General features: G+C 41.1%; 1 protein-coding gene across 3 annotated transcripts in view; it reads right to left on the bottom strand.

Moving 5' to 3' along the window:
* Window positions 1-22,304, bottom strand: part of scp2a (sterol carrier protein 2a) — a 98,921-nt gene that overhangs the window by 56,410 nt on the left and 20,207 nt on the right. For all 3 annotated transcript variants that reach the window (XM_068037231.1, XM_068037229.1, XM_068037230.1), the window contains exons 6-11: window positions 21,634-21,760; window positions 18,150-18,213; window positions 16,177-16,263; window positions 13,656-13,806; window positions 8,215-8,362; window positions 6,595-6,702 (exon numbers count right to left, since the gene is read on the bottom strand). In XM_068037231.1, coding sequence (XP_067893332.1) covers window positions 6,595-6,702; window positions 8,215-8,362; window positions 13,656-13,806; window positions 16,177-16,263; window positions 18,150-18,213; window positions 21,634-21,760 — 685 coding nt within the window. The remainder of the gene's footprint in view (window positions 1-6,594; window positions 6,703-8,214; window positions 8,363-13,655; window positions 13,807-16,176; window positions 16,264-18,149; window positions 18,214-21,633; window positions 21,761-22,304) is intronic.

The raw sequence follows: 22,304 nt of genomic DNA, 5'->3' as shown, positions 1-22,304 counted from the left end.
GCACTCTCAACTTGAAGTTCTGTTTGATGCAAGCACATCTACAGAATAGGCTGCATAATGTTAAAGAGACCTAATGAAAATCAGTGCTCCAATTGAGGAGCTCTCCATACCAGGAGAGCATCATTGCTGAATTTACCCTAAGCACGCACATGAACACAAACACAATATATGTACAAATGTTGACTGGCCTGTTCATCAGTTATATTAAGAACAGATACTCTTATTTTAATGAGGAGACAGGTGGCACATGTTTATCTATCAATATACCTGGAATGAGCAAGTTGTCTTATGAGAAAAGGTTGGATGGACTGGGCTTGTTTTCACTGGAGTTTAGAAGAGTGAGGGGAGACTTGATTGAAGTTTATAAGATCCTGAATGGTCTTGACAAGGTGGATGTGGAAAGGATGTTTCCTCTTGTGGGTGAGTCCAGAACTAGGGGTCACCCTTTTAGGACAGAGATTAGGAGACATTTTTTCTCTCAGAGGGTTGTGCAACTTTGGAACTCTCTGCCTCAGGTGGTGGTGGGTGCAGAGTCATTGAATAATTTTAAGAGTGGTGGTGGGGGGAGGGGGGGGGGTGCAGTGGTGGTAGATAGATTCTTGTTAGGCAAGAGAATCAAAGGTTATCAGAGGTAGATGGGAGTCTGGAATTCGAGACACACAGACCAGCCATGATCTTATTGAATGGCGGAGAAGTTGAACAGTTTCTAGAAAAGGTGTTGATCATGAGAGAGACAGGTCTGCTCATGCATGCACACAGCAATGAAAAAAAAACTACAATCCAAAACAGGGTACTCCTGTCCAGATTTTATTCTTCAAAATGACTGCTTGGTCATCCCCAAACTGGACAGCTGGCCAGCCTGCTCTGGTTTGATATGGATCCCCTTTCCAGTCTGCTCTGGTTCGATATGGATCCCCTTTCCAAACAAAATACATTTGACGGAGAAGTATGAAGCAAACAAATTAAACACTTACCACTGTTGGGAATTTGGGTCAGTTAAGAGCTCAATTTGTTTTCCATGTTTCTCTAAATGGAGGGATTAATATCTCATTGCATTTTCAGTGATGGCATATAATTTGAAACTCAAATACAGCAAAGTATTAATCCCTCTGAATGGCCTGCAGTGCAATTTGAAAGTCTCAAGAGCAATAGTTTTTTGGAAGAAAAAAAACAAACAGGCACCTGCCAAGCACTAGGAGACACTTGAATGGTACAGCATTAGTGGTGATGCAAGAAACTGTGCATTTCCACATATAAAATGAGGAAAAACTGGCCTGGAGTAGGATAACAGACTCTCCTTGTATTGAGCTTTCGCAAATTTTTGCTCAACATAGCTGCCCTGAGAAGGTGATGGTAGGTTTTCTCCTTGAATCATCATTCCCCTTCTGGTGAAGATGCTCCCATAGTGGTGTTAGGTAGGGAATTCAAGAATATTGGCCCAATGAGAATGAAGGAACGTCAATACACATCCAAGTCAGGACAGTGTGCGACTTAGAGGTGATGGAATTACCAATATCGTGTCCAGTTATGATCTGCATTATTTTAAACAGCATTGGAAAGCTATTTATTGTACATGGGTTACAAATCATGTTAAAATTAGACAAAAGCAGTTGGAAAATGTAGGTTTGTGTGTCATCTGACCAGAGTATGCACAGTTTAAGAACCATTTTCTGTAAAAGGCACTCTACTGATTTGCCTTTAACCTTCACCAAACTTTTTGTTGAATTAATTGCTACTCCACAGCGAAGCAACATTACCGGGAACCCAGGTACTTAAAGTTCTCAACACCATTTATTAGCAGTGTAAAACCTTGGTCAGACCCCATCTGGAGCACTGTGTTCAGTTTTGGGCACCCTATCTCAGGAAGGATATATTGGCTTTGGAAGGGGTGCAGCTCTGATTCACTAGAATGATAGTGGGTTAAATTATGATGGCATAAACTTGGCCTGTATTCCTTTGAGTAGAGAAGACTGAAGTGTGATCTCATCGAGATGTTTAAAATTTTTCAAGGATCCAATAGAGTAGATACAGAGAAACTTTTTCCTCTGGTGGAGAAGTCAAATTTAGAGCCAGGCCATTTAGTAGGGAAATCAGAAGCACTTTTTCCAAACAAAGCGTAGTAGAAATTTCGAAATCCCTCCCCAAAAAGCTGTGGATGCTGTGACAATTGGAGCTTTCAATACGGAGATCACTAGATTTTTGTTAAGGGTATCAAGGTATATAGAGCTAATGGAGTTGAAACACAGATCAACCATAATCTAATTGAATGGTGGAGCTGGCTTGAGGGGATGAATGGCCTACCCCTGATCCCATATTCTTATGTCCCATGTTCCAAAGCCAAGCACCCATTATTTATTTCTTTCCTGTGTAACGCTTATACATATTGCATTTTATCAGCCAATGATATGTGATAATCAGTAACCTATTTCAGGGACGATTACTATCAACTTGGTCTCCTTTTTTTTTTTAAAAAGGAGGGATATACTTGCTTTGGAGTGAGTTTAGAGAAGGTTCACTAGGTTGATTCCTGGGATGAAGGGGTTGTCTTATTAGGAAAGGCTCAGCAGGTTCAGCCTATACTCACTGGAGTTTAGAAGAATGAGAGGCGATCCTATTGAAACAAATAAGGTGCTGAGGGGACTTGACAGAGCAGTTGCTGAGGGGATGCTTCCCCTCGTTGGAGAATTCAGAACTAGGGGCGTAGGTTCAGAATAAAGGTTGCCAGTTAGGATGGAGATGAGGAGGAATTTCTTCTCTTAGAGGGTCTTGAATCTTTGGAATTCTCTAGCCCAGAGAGCTGTGCAGGCAGAGTCATTGAATATATTCAAGGCTAAGATAAACAGATTTTTGAACAATTGGCAGGAAAGTAGAGATGAGGCCAAGATCAGATCAGCCATGATCTTTTTGAATGGCAGAGTATGTCCAAGGGGCCGTATGGCCTAATCCTGCTCCCATTTCTTACGTTATGATCTTATGTAACTTCTCATAATAAAAGTCAGTGTGCAGAATACTAACAAAGGTCTAGATTTTGCAGTCAGCGGCAAAGCCTCATGAAAGTTGCCCACAAAAGTTCTAGCGATCTCTGTGGCATTAGTTTGAATCTGGAGTCAGGTCAATAGGATATCCAGGTATCCAGCAATAGTGATGTCATCAAGTAGGGTAAACAGCAAATCGCATTGAAGAATTCTCACAGACAGCAAACCACAAAGTAAAATGCACTGATTATCGTACATTTTTAATTACATTTTACAGAGAGTGAAATAAATGATTGGGACGTACACGTAGGATTAAGGTAAAGGCAGAAATATCATAAAATTTTAAAAAATTAAAAATGTGAGTTTTTAAAAAAATCATAATGGAGAAATTTGACATTCCACAGATGTAAAATTAGTTTTTTTTTAGGGCCAGTGAGGCTGATCAGCGGTAATTATGAAATTAGAGTGCCATGAAAAACCCAGTTACACCTCATTCAACAAGGTGCAACTTTTTCAAACGTGTTTACAGTGAGACCAGCACTGGGGGGGGGGGGGGGGGGGGGGGGCGGGGGAGCGTGGGGTGGTAGGGGCAACTTCAACAGTGCACTCTATGGAGGGGCTCAGAAATCACTGACAGCAACTTCTGGATTTCCGCATTTAACTGTGCATGTGCAGTCTCCTCTAAAATTGGCACCAATTTTAGAGGAGTAAAGATAGCAAACGCTCCAAGTTTTGCTGTCATTACTACTGCAAAATCCAGACCAATAGTTTTTATGTATAGTTTTGTTGACAATCTACAATAAAAGAACACCATGTGTGGATATCCAAAAACTGTAGCTATGGCTGTAAAGGAACCGAGAACCACAAAGATAGTTTCCCAAGCTCTTCTGCAGCCAGTAATGACATTAGTACGAATTTAAGTAGCCACTGCAAGTTAGTTTTTCTGGCTGTGATTTGTCTGATGCTCTTCCACAAACATGGACCAGCAATGCTACTTCTGCATTACAGGGCTATATAGACATTCGTCAGCTATCAGAGACAGTCTACTGCCGGTCAATTAAAATCACAAAAATGGCTTTAAAATTACTTGCATACATAGTTGCCCATCTGTTGCTATGAGTACTAAAGAATCCTTCACATAAAAATAGGATGGATTCCATAGCACCAAGGATCCTGGCACATTGCAGAACCATTTTGTATACAGATGAATACAAAGAGAGCATCAAATATTATCAAGCCACTGTCCAAAGGACTGTCACTGACCTCATCTCCTCTGGAGGTCTTCCCTCTACAGCTTCCAAACTCATAGTCCCGCAACCCCGGACAGCCCGCTTCTACCTCCTTCCCAAAATCCACAAACGGGATTGTCCCGGCAGACCCATTGTGTCAGCCTGCTCCTGCCTCACTGAACTTATTTCTTCCTATCTTGACTATCTTTTCTCCGTTGGTCCAGTCTCTTCCCACCTACATCCGTGACGCTTCTGACGCCCTATGTCATTTTGACAATTTCCAGTTTCCTGGTCCCAACCGCCTCCTCTTCACTATGGACGTCCAATCGCTCTACACTTCCATCCCCCACCAGGAGGGTTTAAGGGCTCTCCGCTTCTTCCTTGAACAGAGGCCCAACCAGTCCCCATCCACCACCACCCTCCTCTGCCTGGCTGAACTTCTCACATTGAACAACTTGTCCTTTAACTCCACTCACTTCCTTCAAGTAAAAGGTGTTGCTATGGGTACCCACATGGGTCCTAGTTATGCCTGTCTTTTTGTGGGATATGTCGAGCATTCTTTGTTCCAATCCTACTCAGGCCCCCTCCCCCAACTCTTTTTCTGGTACATTGATGACTGTATCGGTGCCGTTTCCTGCTCCCGCCCCGAACTGGCAAACTTTATCAACTTTGCTTCCAATTTCCACCCTTCTCTCACCTTTACATGGTCCATCTCTGACACTTCCCTTCCCTTCCTCGACTTCTCTGTCTCCATCTCTGGGGATAGGTTGTCTACTAATATCCATTATAAGCCCACCGACTCCCACAGCTACCTTGACTACACTTCTTCATACCCTACCTCCTGTAAGGACTCCATTCCATTCTCCCAGTTTCTCCGTCTCTGACGCATCTGCTATGATGCTACCTTCCACGACGGTGCTTCTGATATGACCTCCTTTTTCCTCAACCGAGGATTCCCCCCCACTGTTGCTGACAGGGCCCTCAACCGTGTCCGGCCCATTTCCCGCACCTCGACCCTCACCCCTTCCCCTCCCTCCCAGAACCGTGACAGGGTTCCCCTTGTCCTCACTTTCCACCCCATCAGCCTCCATATCCAAAAGGATCATCCTCCGCCATTTCCGCCACCTCCAGCGTGATGCTACTACCAAACGCATCTTTCCCTCCCTTCCCCTGTCAGCATTCCGAAGGGATTGTTCCCTCCGCGACACCCTGGTCCACTCCTCCATTACCCCCACCACCTTCCCCTGCAATCGCAGGTGGTGTAATACCTGCCCATTTACCTCCTCTTTCCTCACTATCCCAGGCCCCAAACACTCCTTTCAGGTGAAGCAGCGATTTACTTGTACTTCTTTCAATGTAGTATACTGTATTTGCTGCTCGCAATGTGGTCTCCTCTACATTGGGGAGACCAAACGCAGACTGGGTGACTGCTTTGCGGAACACCTCCGCTCAGTCCGCAAGCAGGACCCTGAGCTTCTGGTTGCCTGCCATTTCAACACTCCCACGTGCTCTCATGCTCACATCTCTGTCCTGGGAGTGCTGCAGTGTTCCGGTGAAGATCAACGCAAGCTCGAGGAAAAGCATCTCATTTACCGATTAGGCACACTACAGCCTGCCGGACTGAACATTGAGTTTAATCATTTCAGAGCATGACGGGCCCCCCATTTTACTTTTATTTTTAGTTATTTTTTCTTTTTAACATTTTTTACAACTTTTTTTTTTTAAATGTTTATTTCATTTCATCTTAGTTTATTCAGTTTGCTTACCTACTGGGTTTTTTTCATGTTTGTACTTGCTGCTGTTCAATCTTCAGTCCGTTAACACCCTATCTGTACTAATGCTTTGTCTTTCAACACACCATTAACATATTGTTTGCCTTTGCTCCATGACCTTCTGGTCAGCTATTCTGTGGCCTTGTCCAATCTGCACCTTCTCCTTTGTTATCTCTTTCCCCACCCCCGCCTTACTTGCTTATAACCTTTGACATTTCTAATATTTGCTAGTTCCGAAGAATGGTCACTGACCCAAAACGTTAACTCTGCTTTTCTTTCCACAGATGCTGCCAGACCTGCTGAGTGGTTCCAGCATTTCTTGTTTTTATATCAAATATTAACTAGTGTTCAAGGTTTTATCTTGCTGAATTGCATTATTATGTTGTCTTGTGCTGAAATAACAATGTAGGGTGCAGGATCTACCTAGGCTGCTCCAACCTGTTTCTAGGTTCCCAGCAACTCTGTTCTTCAGCTCACATTAGGACAGCTCAAGAGTAGCCTTGAGTGACTATCTCTGATTTCCTGCCTTCCTTGCATATTATGTAGGTTAATCACTCTCAATTAGCAAGCAATATTGCAGCACAGACCAAAGTGTGGAATATTTGTGTAAAGTAGTACCTGTAGCACCTAATGGATGTCCTTTCGATATCAGTCCACCACTTGGATTTATGACCCATTTTCCACCATAGGTATTATCTCCTTTGTCAATCAACTCTCCAGCTTTACCTAAAAGATCAAATACCAGTCAGCAAAAGGCATTAGAACCTTAATATACAAATGTGGAAAATATGTTTTAGGAGACCAGGGTACCAGATGAACAATTATATGAATTCAGACAGTTTTTCCCCCTACATTTCAGTGACTCTAACAAAGTTGTGAATAATTTTCAGTCTCAATTTTGAATCTGAAGAATTTGAAAAGTATTTTTCCAACTGCCATCCAAAATGTCTTCCCTTATCCTAGTGTCCTACAGGTAGTGATTCATGCTGTACAAGCAATCTCTGATACATTAGCCAAGTGACCAATCTTTGAGTCCAGATGATGAATGCTGTCACATCGTCGAACTGTGAGAGCCATCATTGCCAAGACAAATCCTGTCCTTAACATTTACACATATGAGTTCTCTGATACAAGTTGCGAGCAGCAATCAGGAATGCAAACTCTGCCTGACTTTTCTGCTTCTTCGTAGTCCTAATCATTACACCCTCACCGCTATACTGAGATTGGCTAATTCAGAACCAAAACTAGGACATTTCTAGTCGTATGTTTCGGTTCCATACAAGTGATGTAAATTATCCAGTAAGGAATCAGGAAAACTATGAATGGAAAATTATAGAGACATATAGGGCAATTACTTTTCCCTTAGAAAGTTTTTCAACAGGAAGATTAGTGGTACAGCTGGTTAGTGCATTGATTTCACTTCTGGAAACAGAGTTTGATCCTACTTAGATTGGCAAGATGAAGGTCATTTACATTTGATGGCTGCACAGGCAGTGTGTGAAATTCTTTAAGCCAGTTTCAAACACATGGTAAGTGGGTGCATATTCACAGCACATACTAAGCAAATTAGTAATTTTATTTAAAACAGCCAAATAGAAGCAGGTTTCTGATATAGAAATGTCACCCTGATACAATGGAGCAGAGAGTGTTCCTGCCAGATTTGGGTGAAAGCTTATTGTTGGGATAGTGTACACGGAGGTAATCCAGATTCTGGATCAATAACCTTGGCGGTTGGGGGAAAAGTTAAAGATTCTCCCCTAAAGAAATTACATAAATTGAGCAGTCAATAATGTTGTATGTTCTACACACTGTATACAAGGAGCAAATATGAATGTGAGAAATGGTGATTGTCACTACATACTTTCCTACATTTTTGAATTTAAACCTTTATTTAGCTAGTTTGAAGCGACTATCCTACCCCTGCTGCTGTAACAGGGATGGCAACCAAAACAGGGGGCAGGGGGGGGGATAAAAATCCAAGAGAAATGTGTAAAGAATAAGCAGAAAATAATAGGCTAAGCAACATTAATACCTATAACTCACTAGCCATGAGGAGGTTATAACATAGCAGTAAACAAGAAGCATTATAGTTCTTAATAAACCCCTAAGCACAATTTATTCAGCTTATAACTCACTTTCTTACTTACACATTGGCTTGTGGGAGGAATAACTCACGAATGGAATCATCACAAGTTTAGTTATAATACAAACAAATAATTAACTTGAAGCAATAATTACCTTCAGAACAAAGCCCAAGAGCTTCATAAGTAATGAGCTCATTAACTGAGAAGCAGTCATGAAGCTCAATGACATCCACATCAGTAGGCTTGAGACCAGCTTTCTGAAAACATTTTCTTGCTGCTTCCTTGGTCATGTCGAACCCAACCTGCAAAGTGAAAATAAGTACATGTCTCTATAATTTTCTCCCTTCCTCTCCTGAATAGATCACCCTGTGCTGTGATAGTGATACATGTGCCAGTAGCCATACTGCAATTTTACTCTATTGGTATTTCTTTCAGTGTAATCCAAGACAAGGAGCATAAAACAGGCTAATTTAACTGTAGGGGCATCACCATCAAGCCTGATCATCTATTTTCCCAAGGTACATGCATATGCACCTTCCAGTTGGAAATCTGCTGATTTCTCCTGTCTAGTCCATGGGTGCCAAGTTCAACGATACTGCTCCTGATATCACCCTTGCTATGATTAGACAGCTCAACATAAATGAGACATAAGAGTCTGAATGGCTCAGTTCTACATTTACCAACTGAGCCCACTGGGAAAATTAATTAAGTCATTTTTCTGGCACAGATTTTACAAGTTTTCCAGTTACCAATGAGGTCACAGTGATTAGACAGTGACAGCCAGAATAGTGCATGAAATGCAGTATGAATAAACAAGAATCCTAATTGTAACTCGCTGCTTTTAAATATGCTTATGTTTTTGATGTGGTCTTACATTTACTCAAGTGAAAATCTCACACGTAGGATTTACCTAAAATTGTCAACATTGAGCAAGATTATTTTCAAAGATCTACATGGAGTCAACATGATTCATTATACATCAGGTACCTATTCCAGGATTGACTCTCACCCTTAAAACACTACAAGTGGTTAAGCCGAACCCAAGATTTAACTCCACAAGTGTTTGCATAGTCGATGATGAAATATAAAACTATATTTATCTCTTTTATACAAAGCCCACCCTCCCCACCCCATTTGTTTGATATCACCTTATTTCACCAGGTGATGCAATTAGGATATTCATAAATTATAATTGATCAAAATAATATTTTGGTCATTTATAGATAACACTACAATTTAGGAACAAAAATAAATCTTCCTGGCCAAAAGAAATCCATACCAAATGTGTCTAAATGAGATAAAGATAAAGCCAACCATTAATATAATGAATATGCTCTAGATGATAATCTTCCTTCTGTCATTAGGCCTAAATTCCTAAGTACAAACAGCTGTTTTTATATTCTAGAGCCCAGTGCCATCCATCTGTAATCTCAAGAAGCTTTACTGGGTTCTTGTGTCCATGAAGAGCATTAATTTCACTAATGTTTCTTTACACCAAACATTTCCATAAAAAACAAAAACGTTTATGGATAATACAAGGATTTACCAATTTCATTAACATGTGGATTTCACTTGAATACAAAGTGTTCCCATCTTGACATCCCTGTGGTGGGCCAGAATGCAGCTACTCAGATGCCAATGTTTGGATGCATCCATGCAATTTTCTATCTGCCTGGATGTCTCAGCAATGGTCAGATACTATTTTTTGAAAAACATTCTATGGAGCAGTGTTCCACTATTGTTTATTTCACTAGTCATGTTTACTAATGACTCCCTTTCAGGATGGTAGTCAGCTTCTACATGAGCAGTGAAGTCACCCATGATAATGAGCTTGTCCTTTCTAGGAACTCATGTGATGACATGCTCTGAATATTCATAGAATTCATGTTTGGTTTCATCAGAGATGGTCAAGGTTGAATCATGGGTATTAATATGATGGCATACATCTTACAAGACAATAACATATATTAAATTTGATACAGAGGGCACATTTCATTGAAAACCCATTGTAAGTACCCACAATAACAGCAACTTGCATTTAGTTAGCAATTTTAATGGAGAAAAATGTCCAAAAAGGCTTCTCAGAGGCACAATTTTATAAAAACAGGTGCCAAGTCAAAGAAGGACATAGGAAGAAGGGTAACCAAGAGCTTAAATTAAACAGAGGAGTTTTAAGGCAGGTCTTGGAAAACCAGTGCTCCTGAACTTACTTCCACTGTTTGCAATTCCTGGGACCTTCCTCCCAGAAACTGTAATTCCTCCTCAGTGCCAACTATCCCCACCATCTCTATCCCATACACCATGACACCCACCCCTTTCCCTAGCCCCATATCCAAACCAATGTCCTACAACAGCCATACTTCATCATCCCCCTACCATCATTTCCAAACTCCTAATACAATGCTCTTATTGCTCCCATCCCCATTTCCCTCTCTCAATGTTTCCAGAACCCAGAACTGCCACCAAATATTACAAATTGCAGACCCACCCCTGCACCCACCACCAACACCCTGCAGTATGCTACAACCTCAGGCAACTTTCCTGTATCTTGTGTCCTAGATATTAAAAACAAAATAGATTACATCAAATAGCTAAATAAACATCAAAATCTCAGGCAGAGATTTACAACTTTGACAAAAATATAAACACAATCACCTAACTCTAATCCCAAAATACTAGCACTCCTAGAGCACTACAGAACAAATAAACATAATTTTACTTATTCAAATCACTGCAAATCAGATGCTCTGTAGTATGTTCTAAATGTATCCTTTAACTCACCATGACCCATGAGAAATTGCTAAATCAGAAAGACTGCGCTTCTTGACCTCTAGTTGAGCCTTTACCATGACACACTTGGTTCATCACTCTCCCTTTAATCTGCATATTTTAATGTATCGCTATTGTGTGGTTGAAATCAATAGCACTATGGAAATCAAACTTACAGGCGAACACCCCTTAGCACTATATGATGCCGTTAAGAAAGACAATATTGGACTTTAACTATTTGACAAATTGGGTAGTGATGCTCCATGGAGCTCCGCTTTTCTATGCGGCTTTACAAATCCATACAGCAGTGTTAATTTTTCTTCATGGTAGGACATCCCCACCTAATGGCCTGTATAGGAACTGAACCTAATCTCACAGGCTGGTTATTGTTAAATCAGATTCTTTGTCCTCCCTACATTCTCAGAATTGAAAATCAAAGCTCATCACACCATCTTCAATTCTAACTGAATTGATCCATAAGTCACAAAGCTATGGCCAACTGCTTCACCCTTCCCTACTTCCTACAACTTTCCTCTCTGCTGTTCCTTACAATGTTGGTGGTGTTTGGTCAATATTGGTCTGCTTCACCAAGGTTTCTCAATAATATAATCATCTAATGTAGACCATCACACGCCGGTAATACATTTTCTATCAGAGGTAAATCACTCGTTCCATAAACAAATAATCTCAAATTCACCAAAAGCCTATTTCTTCTTTTATAGATGTCACATTCATCGACTGTGACATGACAAGAATTGCAACTAGTTTATGTATACATGAAAAAAAAAACATTAATCGTAGCAGAATTCTGGAAATGCAGTAATCAGCAAGATAGGTTAATTATTTGGGCATCGTCTGGATGAAAGATTCTGTCCTTAGCCTATCTTTTGCCTTCAGTTACTGACTGAACTCTTGTGTATGCAAGAATCTTATTCATGCTATTTTGATGGTTTGTCAGTTATTTTTCATCTCTCCCAGTTGCAATCTGCTTTTATAGCACACACAATGTTATCAACAAGCTGAGCTACAATGCTATTTCCCATTTGGGTAATTAGCAGCAGAACCACTTACAGTCATGCATGTTCTGGAGGATCCAGAGTTCAGTAATATCTCAAAGTGCTGGGACCAATTTTTGTTCCTGACAGGAGTGGGTTGGTACTGCAGGGAAAAATAGCAGTGCACTACTTGCTTCTCTATTCCCACTGCCAATCCACCAGCTGCCATTTTCATCCAGTTCTGGAAATTGGCTGCTGGAACACTTATTTTAGACAGAGCTATGAAAACCAGGGTCCTAGTGCCTAAACAAAACCCCAAAACACTTTTCAGGCAGCAATGGGCAGTGTGCCACCAGGCCCGTTCTGCGTATTCATATCTGTAATAGAGCGAGGTAACCCGTGGCCCCGAAAGGGACTGCTGCAGCGGACTCAAGAAATAGCAAGTAAGAGTTTGTAAAATGACATGTATGGTATCACAAAGCCCAACAATTGTCCCACCTGCTGTTCTATTCCAGAAAGCCAGGTGTTGAAGGATAGAACAGGAGCCAATCTTTAAACACTTTTATAAGCATTTATTTCTAGAGATACACATTACAAACATACACCTAACTCAACAACCACAGTTTCAGTCTGTGTCTATTTACAGGAACAGAAGTGAATCACCAGTTAAAGCCCACCACCTGGATATAATTAATATACAACTAACAGATTCCCTTCACGCTCTTTAAATAAAAGTTAGATTTTATCTGTACAACCAAAATTTCAAAACAAATTAAACCAAAGACCTCCAGATCCTGTGAGGAGCATTACATTGTGAGACATCCTCCTCGAGGACTCCATCAATTTCTTCATATATATATTTCCTTTTTGTAAAACAATCTGACAGTAGATGACATGCTGATTTAATTGTAGAGATTTCCTTTCTCACCAGCATTTGTTCCAAACCAGCAAGGTCAATCTGTAACCCTTTCTCAATCACACTTTTCATAGAGTGTACATTATTCCATAAGGAACTATTATCAACATAACATTCAATGGGTATACTTCTTCAGTATACATATTGTACAGAATCTCCCTTGAAATATTTGACAAATAGAATTCCATATCCACTGCCTCCACAAAAGCCTGTGTTTCAGCAGCCAGAATACTTTTAACAACCCTTTTTATTTTCTTAGCTTTCCAACCTTCACTCTTAGGCAACCATTCTCTATTCTAGAAAGCCAGGTGAAGTAGAGAACTGGAGCCAATCTTTACTCACCTTCATAAGCATTTATTTATGGAAATACACATCACAAACATACAACTCCTAACCCAACAACTACAGTTTCAGTCTGTGTCTATTTATGGGAACTGAAATAAATCCTCAGCTAATACCCAACACCTGCATACAAATTCGTATATAATTAACACCTGCTACCAGTCCTTCAGTGCTCTCCCAACCCCCACCTGCTGCCAGTCTTTCAGCACCCCCACTCACTTTAAGAACTTGACTTTTGGCTTTGCTTCACAAGGAACCATCAGATTTCTTGCTCCTGGTTGCTAACTCACTGATATTATTAAAATGCAGCCCAGCTGGGAAAACAGTTTAGACCTCGCACCAATTCGAACAAGCAGGCATCAGGCTCACAGTACCCATCTTCTGCCCAAAATAATTAGGTACTTGAAAATTCCACCCCTCTATAAAACCAAAACTTCTCTCACCAGCTTGAATCCAGGCAAAAAAACAAATGTAATTTATAACCTGAAATGTTGTCCTTGTTGAATATATGGGGCTCTGCCACTTTTTACAATTTTACATACACAATTCATATAGTTTAACTGAAAATCCTACCGCCTTTATACAGCTGTTTTCTTGAAAGCTGCTGGGCAAATCAGTTATCATTTCCTGGGCAAGGATTTCAACAGCTTTGGACTCCAGGCCATGTCTCCGTACAAATTTCTCACTCGCCAGGACAGCTGCTCCTGCGCCATTAGATGTTGGGCTATTTAAAAAAGGTTTTATGAAGTAAGCCAATAAGAGGAAAAGCTTCATTACTTGTTCTAATCTGATTGTTACAAATATGTGCATCAAACAAATATTAAAAAATGTACATGAGAGCTCTGTTCCACTTCAATTTTCCCTCATCCAATACTAAATCGTGCTTGTGTAACAATTGACAGGTACTGATAACCCTCCAGTACCTTATCCAAGTGATCATTCTTTACGTGTGTCCATGGATAATCGTATCAAAGCGTGAAGGACATCACTGGATCCGTCACACATGCACTCACATGCACAGAGCAGAATTACTGGATGATAAAAAATAGCCACAACTGATTTCACTTCTTACTCGGTCACTGGGTATTAACACTGAGGCCAACTGTACAGTCTCTGTCATGGGCCCAGCTGAGATCACCTAACACAGCACAATCAAGGCGTCAAAGTTGGGACCTTTTATATGGCTTACAAATATTGTGCTTTTACCTAATGATCACTTGAGGAGCCTGGGCTCAGTGGTAGCAATCTGCCTTGGAGTCAGAAAGTTGTGGGTTCAAGTCTCACTTCAGAGACTTGAGCACCAAGGATTACATTTCAATGCAGTATTGAGGAAGTGTTGAACTGACAGGGGGTGCTGTCTAGTAGAAGTGATGTTACATTGAAACTCTGTCTACCTTCATTTGTTCAAGAAGAGTACTCTCAGTATTTTGGCCATATATTTATTCCTCAACCAACATCACTAAAACAGACTCTGGCAATTTATCTCATTGCTGTTTGTGGAGCCGTGTTGTGTGTGTTAGCTGCCACATTTCTCTACATTATAACAGTTACTACACTTCAAATGTACTTCATTGTTATAAGATGCTAGGGCATGTTTGGAGATCATAAAAGGCACGAAAGAAATGCCAGTTCTTTCTTTCTATCACTTCCACTTTTGATGCTGTGATAACTTTAACTCCGAATGGTATCCTCTTGTTTTATCTTGCCTTATGGAAAAAAAAAAGGGGAGGGAACAATGTTGAATCTTGGTTGAGTCAATATTCCACAGCTAGACAGCCTGTGAATAAAGGCCCAGAGGCACATAGAACAAAGAACAAAGAAAATTACAGCACAGGAACAGGCCCTTCGGCCCTCCAAGCCTGCGCCGATCCAGATCCTCTATCTAAACATGTCGCCTATTTTCTAAGGGTCTGTATCTCTTTACTTCCTGCCCATTCATGTATCTGTCTAGATACATCTTAAAAGACGCTATCGTGCTCGCGTCTACCACCTCCGCTGGCAACGCGTTCCAGGCACCCACCACCCTCTGCGGAAAGAACTTTCCATGCATAGCCCCCCTAAACTTTTCCCCTCTCACTTTGAACTCGTGACCCCTAGTAATTGAATCCCCCACTCTGGGAAAAAGCTTCTTGCTATCCACCCTGTCTATACCTCTCATGATTTTGTACACCTCAATCAGGTCCCCCCTCAACCTCCGTCTTTCTAATGAAAATAATCCTAATCTACTCAACCTCTCTTCATAGCTAGCACCCTCCATACCAGGCAACATCCTGGTGAACCTCCTCTGCACCCCCTCCAAAGCATCCACATCCTTTTGGTAATGTGGCAACCAGAACTGCACGCAGTATTCCAAATGTGGCCGAACCAAAGTCTTATACAACTGTAACATGACCTGCCAACTCTTGTACTCAATACCCCGTCCGATGAAGGAAAGCATGCCGTATGCCTTCTTGACCACTCTATTGACCTGCGTTGCCACCTTCAGGGAACAATGGACCTGAACACCCAAATCTCTCTGTACATCAATTTTCCCCAGGACTTTTCCATTTACTGTATAGTTCACTCTTGAATTGGATCTTCCAAAATGCATCACCTCGCATTTGCCCTGATTGAACTCCATCTGCCATTTCTCTGCCCAACTCTCCAGTCTATCTATATTCTGCTGTATTCTCTGACAGTCCCCTTCACTATCTGCTACTCCACCAATCTTAGTGTCGTCTGCAAACTTGCTAATCAGACCACCTATACTTTCCTCCAAATCATTTATGTATATCACAAACAACAGTGGTCCCAGCACGGATCCCTGTGGAACACCACTGGTCACACGTCTCCATTTTGAGAAACTCCCTTCCACTGCTACTCTGTCTCCTGTTGCCCAGCCAGTTCTTTATCCATCTAGCTAGTACACCTTGGACCCCATGCGCCTTCACTTTCTCCATCAGCCTACCATGGAGCAGTCTTCCAATGAAGGGGAGACTAGGAGACAAATGGCCCAAGTCATATTTTTAGCAATACTCTCCTAGTTAAACTGCACTTGAGATTTGTTTTTTTGGAAATGTGCACAGCCAGCAATTGAAAAGTACCCCATTCTCACCAGCACTGCAGGAGAGTCAGGAATTCAAAGATCTGGCGAGACTTCATCACCTGGTCAAGACTGAACTCATCTTGGAATTGAGAATATCTAAACAAATGAAGTACGATTATTTATAATTCAGAACAGGATGAACTAAACAAACTATGAACATCCTCTTTTATACATTATACCAAGTTTATGACTATCTTGTACATTGGGGAGAGCTTCTTCTATTTTCAAATTCTAAGGCAAAACCATTTAAAATTTACAGCTTTAGACAGGTCCACAAAAGTAAGGCTAAAATTATAGAATACATTTTTCAAAAATTTGAATGTATATAGGGTTTAACTTATTGCTATTTGTTTCCTCTTATTTTTGCCCAACCAATCACCATGGCTCATGAACTCTGAACTGCTAGGCTCAATGAGCCCAGGCAAAGAAACAAGCAATAATTCCCATGTTTCTGGAGTGAGGAGAGTGGGAGAGGGAGGGGGAGTGGAAAAAAAAAGAGGAAGGGATTTATTGTCTGAAGGGGACTGGAGACCAGGAATGAATCATTGAGATTGGTGAGTGGACAAATATTCTGTAGTTTCATTTTGGGATCAGTCTTTTATGCAGAACTTGCCCTCAGGACAATAACATACCGAATATAGTCCAAATTAGGCTGATGTGTATTTTTTTTTTGAAAGATTGACTCGATAAGCAAATGGTCCTTTTCCATATTACTTACTTATGTTCTTCTAGTGACTCCTACTGAAACCAGAGTCAGTAGCAGAACCAATTTCATGACAGTAACTTGTTATGTTCTTAAACCCCCAGACTTGAACTGAAGGTTAGGGCAACTCCAATACATCAGAAAGTGTTTGAGTCGTCCTAACCCTGCCTGCAATTAACCAAGCATAGCTTTAACTTTGAAAATGACCACCAAAAGATCTATTGGTGAACTTCTCTGGCAGTTAGGAGTGACTAAAGGGGAGGCTGCAGAGTGCCATGTTGGATTGGGGCAGGTGAGGTATTCTCTGCTTAGGTAACATGCTAAACTGAAGGGTATGTAGAACTCTGGCTCCAGAATCTCAGCCACACTATAAAAAAATCTGGTATTACCACTACTTGTGGGCAAAAGTGTGTGCACTCACACGTTTTATATCAAAAATAAATACACAAAAATTGAATAAGAACATAATAGGTGTAATTTGGCCTATCGAGCCTGCTCCGCCATTCAACAAGATTGTGCCTGATCTACCTCAACTCTATCTTCCTGCATTATCCCCATATCCCTTAATTCCCTTAGTCTCCAAAAAATCTATCGACCTACATATATTTACATCATATACACAGATCAATAATGCAAGATAAAACCAAAAAGATAAAATGGTTCAGATGAGGTACTTTGCTTAATCCGTTGGCTGTTGAACTCTGCAGAGAAAATATTTACATAAAATCTATAAAACTGTAATCCTGCAAAATCACAAGTGGGGAGGATAATGGAAGTGAACATAAGATTACAAATGGCTTACTGGCCCTAGCAGGACAGTCACCACTCTGTCTCTTGCACTGCTAAATAAGGAAGAACAGACTTGGCCAATAATCTAAGCTGCATCAATCCACATTGGAAATATAGCAAACTTAGAATAGCAAAAGTAGAATCAATGTCTGTGTTTTCCCTCCCCACCATCCCATAAAATCCTTGTAAAACTTTAAATTTAATGTCAGAAATACCATGATTCATCTTCGTTTTCTACTTTAGCTCATACTTTCCCAGAATCCCAAATTGTGGAGTTCTTTATTTCTCCCACTTTTTCATGAATTCTACAACATTTTAGGTTTTTAAAAATTATCTAACCAATAATTCTCAACTCAACTTTTTTCTCCCTGCTCTTTTCACTCTTGATGGTGCCCTGCGCTATGGGCTTTGGCCCTTCACCTCAATTTTTCAACACAAATAATAAGAATATTATCAGTGATTAACCGAGAAACAAACAAACTTTACTCACGGGTTATTTGTAGAATGCTTGTGATTTTTCCAAGCTATTTTGGCAAAATGCTCTGGTTTAGTACCTGCATTAAAAACAAAAAGATAAGTTGTATTAGAATCTGGGTGATGCACTACATTGGGATCAAATCCAATACAGGTCAGTGGGATGAAAGTCCTCTCTGCCAACCATGAGATTTCTATGCAAGATGAATGTGAGGTAACCTCAATTAAGGTTGCAGTGAGCTGGAGTTTAATATATCAATAGTGCCTAGAACAGGACTAAATTGACAATGGACTGAGTGGATGATCCATTTCGGACTCCTGAGTTATCATAAATGCCAGACATCAGCCAATTAGATTCACTACACGTGCCATCAAGAAACTGAGAGCGCTGGCTATGACAAAGGCAATGAGGCCCAACACCACCCCGGCTGTAGTACTTGTTCTCCAGACCTAGTCACACCTCTAGCCAAGCTGTTCCAGTAGAGCTACAACACTGGCATCAACTCAACAAAGTGGAAAAATTCCCAGCTATGTCCTGTCCACAAAAAGCAGGAAACTCCAATCCAGTTTCTGCCCAATCAGCCTATTTTCAATTATCAGCAAAGTAATCGCAGGTGTCATCAGCAGTGCTCTAAAGCAGGACTTACTGATCAATAACCTGCTCATAGATGCTTGTTTGGGTTCTTCCAGGATCACCTAGCTCCAGACCTCATTACAGCCTCGGTTATGGACAGAAGGGCTAAATTCCAGAGCTGAGGTGAAAGCGACTGCCCTTGATATCAAGTCAGCATTTGACCGAATGGAATCAAGGGGTCCCAGTAAAACTGAAGTCAAAGGGAATCAGGGGGAATGCCTGCCACTGGCTGGAGTCATACCTAGCACAAAGAAAGATGACTGGTTGTTGGAGACCAGGACATCAGGATAGTGTCCTTGGTCCAACCATCTTCAGCTGCTTCATTAATGACTTTCCCTCCATCGTAAGGTCAAAAATGAGAATGTTCGGTGAGGACTACACGACGTTTTGTTCCACATACAACTCCACAGATAAATGAGGCAGTCTGTGCCCGCCTACAGCAAGACCTGGACAACATTCAGGCTTGGGCTGATAAGTGGCAAGTAACATTTGCGCCACACAAGTGTCAGGCAATGACCAACGCCAACAAGAGAGAATCTAACCATCTCCCCTTCACATTCACATTCAATGGGATTACCATTGCTGAATTACCCACCATCAAAATCCTAGGGAACACCATTGACCAGAACCTTAACTGTATAAGTGAAATAAATACTGCAGCTGCAATAGCAGGTCAGAGGCTGGGAATTCTGCAATGAATAGCTTACCTTCTGACTCCCCAAAACCTGTCCACCTTCTACAAGGCACAAGTCAGGAGTGTGATGGAATACTCTCCACTTGAAAGCGCAGCTCCAACAACTCTCGAGAAGCTTGACACCATTTAGCACAAAGCTGCCCGCTTGATTGGCATCCCTTCCATCACCTTAAATATTTGCTCCCTCTATCACCAACACAACGTGGCTGCAGTGTGTACCATCTACAAGATGCATTGCAGCAACTTGCCAAGGCTTCTTCAACAGCACCTCACAAACTCAACTTCTATCACTTAGAAGAACAAGGGCAGCAAGCCCATGGGAACACCACCACCAGCAAGTACCCCTCCAACTCATACATCATCCCGACTTGGAAATATATTATTCCTTCATTGTCGCTGGGTCAAAATCTCTACCTAACAGCACTGTGGGTGTAGCTACATGACATAGTCACCTTCTTGACCTGTTGCAGTCTATCTTCTCAAGAGCAATTAGGGATGCGCAATGTGGGATGTGGCCTTGCCAGTGACACCCACATCCCATGAACAAATAAATGTTATTCAGACATTTATTAACTTGGAAAATGGAAAAGAAAACTGCCACTGATATATTCAGAGTTAATCTTTTTAGGGCTGGATTAAAGTGCTGCTATAAAATAAGTGTCAAAACAGAAATTTGGTCTATACCTTTGCCAGGTTTCAGGAAAGGATCTAGCAATGTTTAGGCGCTATGTTTTAAAGCACAATAAATTTATTCTGATGAAAGGTCATTGACCTGAAACATAACAGTTTCTCTCTCCACTTCCAGCATTTTCTGTTTTTATTGTAAATTCATACAGGTTGTTTTAAAATAGAAACTACTGGCTCCAGGCATTGAAGTTGTCTATTAAATGTAGATGAGACAGACTGTGGAATGTTACAGGTCACTGCCAACTTCAAACAGAGATTGTAACAGTCAACTGACTCAACCCATGGTCATTAAATTATGTTCATTCCTATTCATTTTGAGAATGCCAGAAAATAGCATCTCGGCTGGAAGGTGGGGGGCAGATGATAGAGAGTTGTTGGTTTGTTTGATGTTGGTTGGCATCCTTCCATCGACCAAAGATGATGGACACGAAGCAAACAATCCATTTAGATAGGATGTCTTCTCTTGTTGCACCTTTGCTGATGGCTGTGAAGGCCAATCCTTGACAGCCAGGTTCTGCCACAAGCACCGCATGTGAAGCTGCCAAGTGACGCTGTGAGCTGTTGTTTTTGACGTTGGGGATACCGGTTGCACTGCTGTAGCAAATGGTCGTCATGGTCGTGCATACCCGTCCACAGGATGAGTCACCATTTCCCACTTTTGTCAGCTAGTGACTCCCAGATGCAACAGACATTTGTTTGATAGGCCTCTTGCAAATCAATGAAATGAACAGGGAACAATGCAAGACACACACAAACTTATTTTTCTTGAATAAAAGCAAAATACTATGGATGCTGGAAATCTGGAATAAAAACAAAGTGCTGAAAATACCCAGCAGGTCTGGCAGTATCTGTGGAAAGAGAGTTAACGTTTCAGGTCTGCAACTTATTTTTCTTGCTCTTGATGAAGCTTCTATACTATAATGAAGGTGACATTTGATTGTGACTGAACAAACTTCTGTCAACTCCTCCAACCACACAGTACTTCCACTGACTCTGCAGCAGCAAGTAGATTGGCAAAAACACCTCATCTTAAAGTTGAATGGTAATCCACATCACTGGTGCTGGGGTGTCTCTGCGGGTGTTTGACAAAGGATGTTAACAGGAGCGATGAAGTCTAAAATGACAGACTGGGCATCAAATCAGTGTTACATGCTGATTAACGTCACGATCTGCTCAATCTGCAAACTTCTGTCAAGTGCATGGGACGCCCACGCTATCACCCTTCACAACATGGCGATTGGCGTGGGCCACGCTGGAACTGATCAAGAGTGAGCCCCCCACCCCCAATCCTTTTTTTTCTGAACTGGTTCCTGTAGCACCAGAATCAACATCACTACAGAGCCCAATTTTGCAGCAACTATCTTTCAGGTTACTGCACTCATTATCTTTCATTAATAAGCTAATTTTCTTCACAACGGATCATGACTTTAAACACTTCTGCATTGAATTTGATGTCCTATGCAGTGGTATGCTAGTTATAGTTACCATATTTTTCCATGTATTCTTTACCAACGCTTCCAAATAATTGTGGTGCTATCGGGGCTGCAGAAATACCGTATTTATTATTCAGCACCTCATAGTGTTTGTCCAAGGGATTGGTCCGGTCAGTGTACTGAAAACACAAATAGTAAATAGTCAGACTCCATATAAGAACACAATATAGCTCAAGATGAGGAAACTGTTCTCGTCCAGAGAAGTTGGACAGAAAAGTAGGCAGATTAAATAATGGACCAACAGTGAGATGCATTTAAATACTAGTTGGATAGGGTGTAGGTTAAAAACTTTCCAACCAGGAATAAACTAATTGTTCCAAAAGCTATAGCTCTACATATGCATGAAAAGAAACATAGGAAGAGGAGTAGGCCATGTAGCCCTTTGAGCCTGTTTCGCCATTCAACGAGATCATGGTTGATCTGTGAACTAACCTTTGCCCCCAGGTCCCTTTAATACATCTGATTCTATTATTTGAATCCATTATTAAGGAGACTATAGCAGGACATTTAGAAAATCTCAATGCAATCAGGTAGAGTCAACATGGTTTTGTAAAAGGCAAGTTATGTTTGACTAATTTATTAGAGTCCTTTGAGGAAGTAACAAGCAACGTGGATAAAGGAAAACCTATGGAAGTGGTGTACTTGGATTTCCAGAAGGCATTT

The sequence above is a fragment of the Heterodontus francisci genome, chromosome 8 (assembly GCF_036365525.1).
Source record: "Heterodontus francisci isolate sHetFra1 chromosome 8, sHetFra1.hap1, whole genome shotgun sequence".
In the NCBI taxonomy this organism is placed as follows: domain Eukaryota; kingdom Metazoa; phylum Chordata; class Chondrichthyes; order Heterodontiformes; family Heterodontidae; genus Heterodontus; species Heterodontus francisci.
This window is presented reverse-complemented; position numbering and strand designations above follow the sequence as displayed.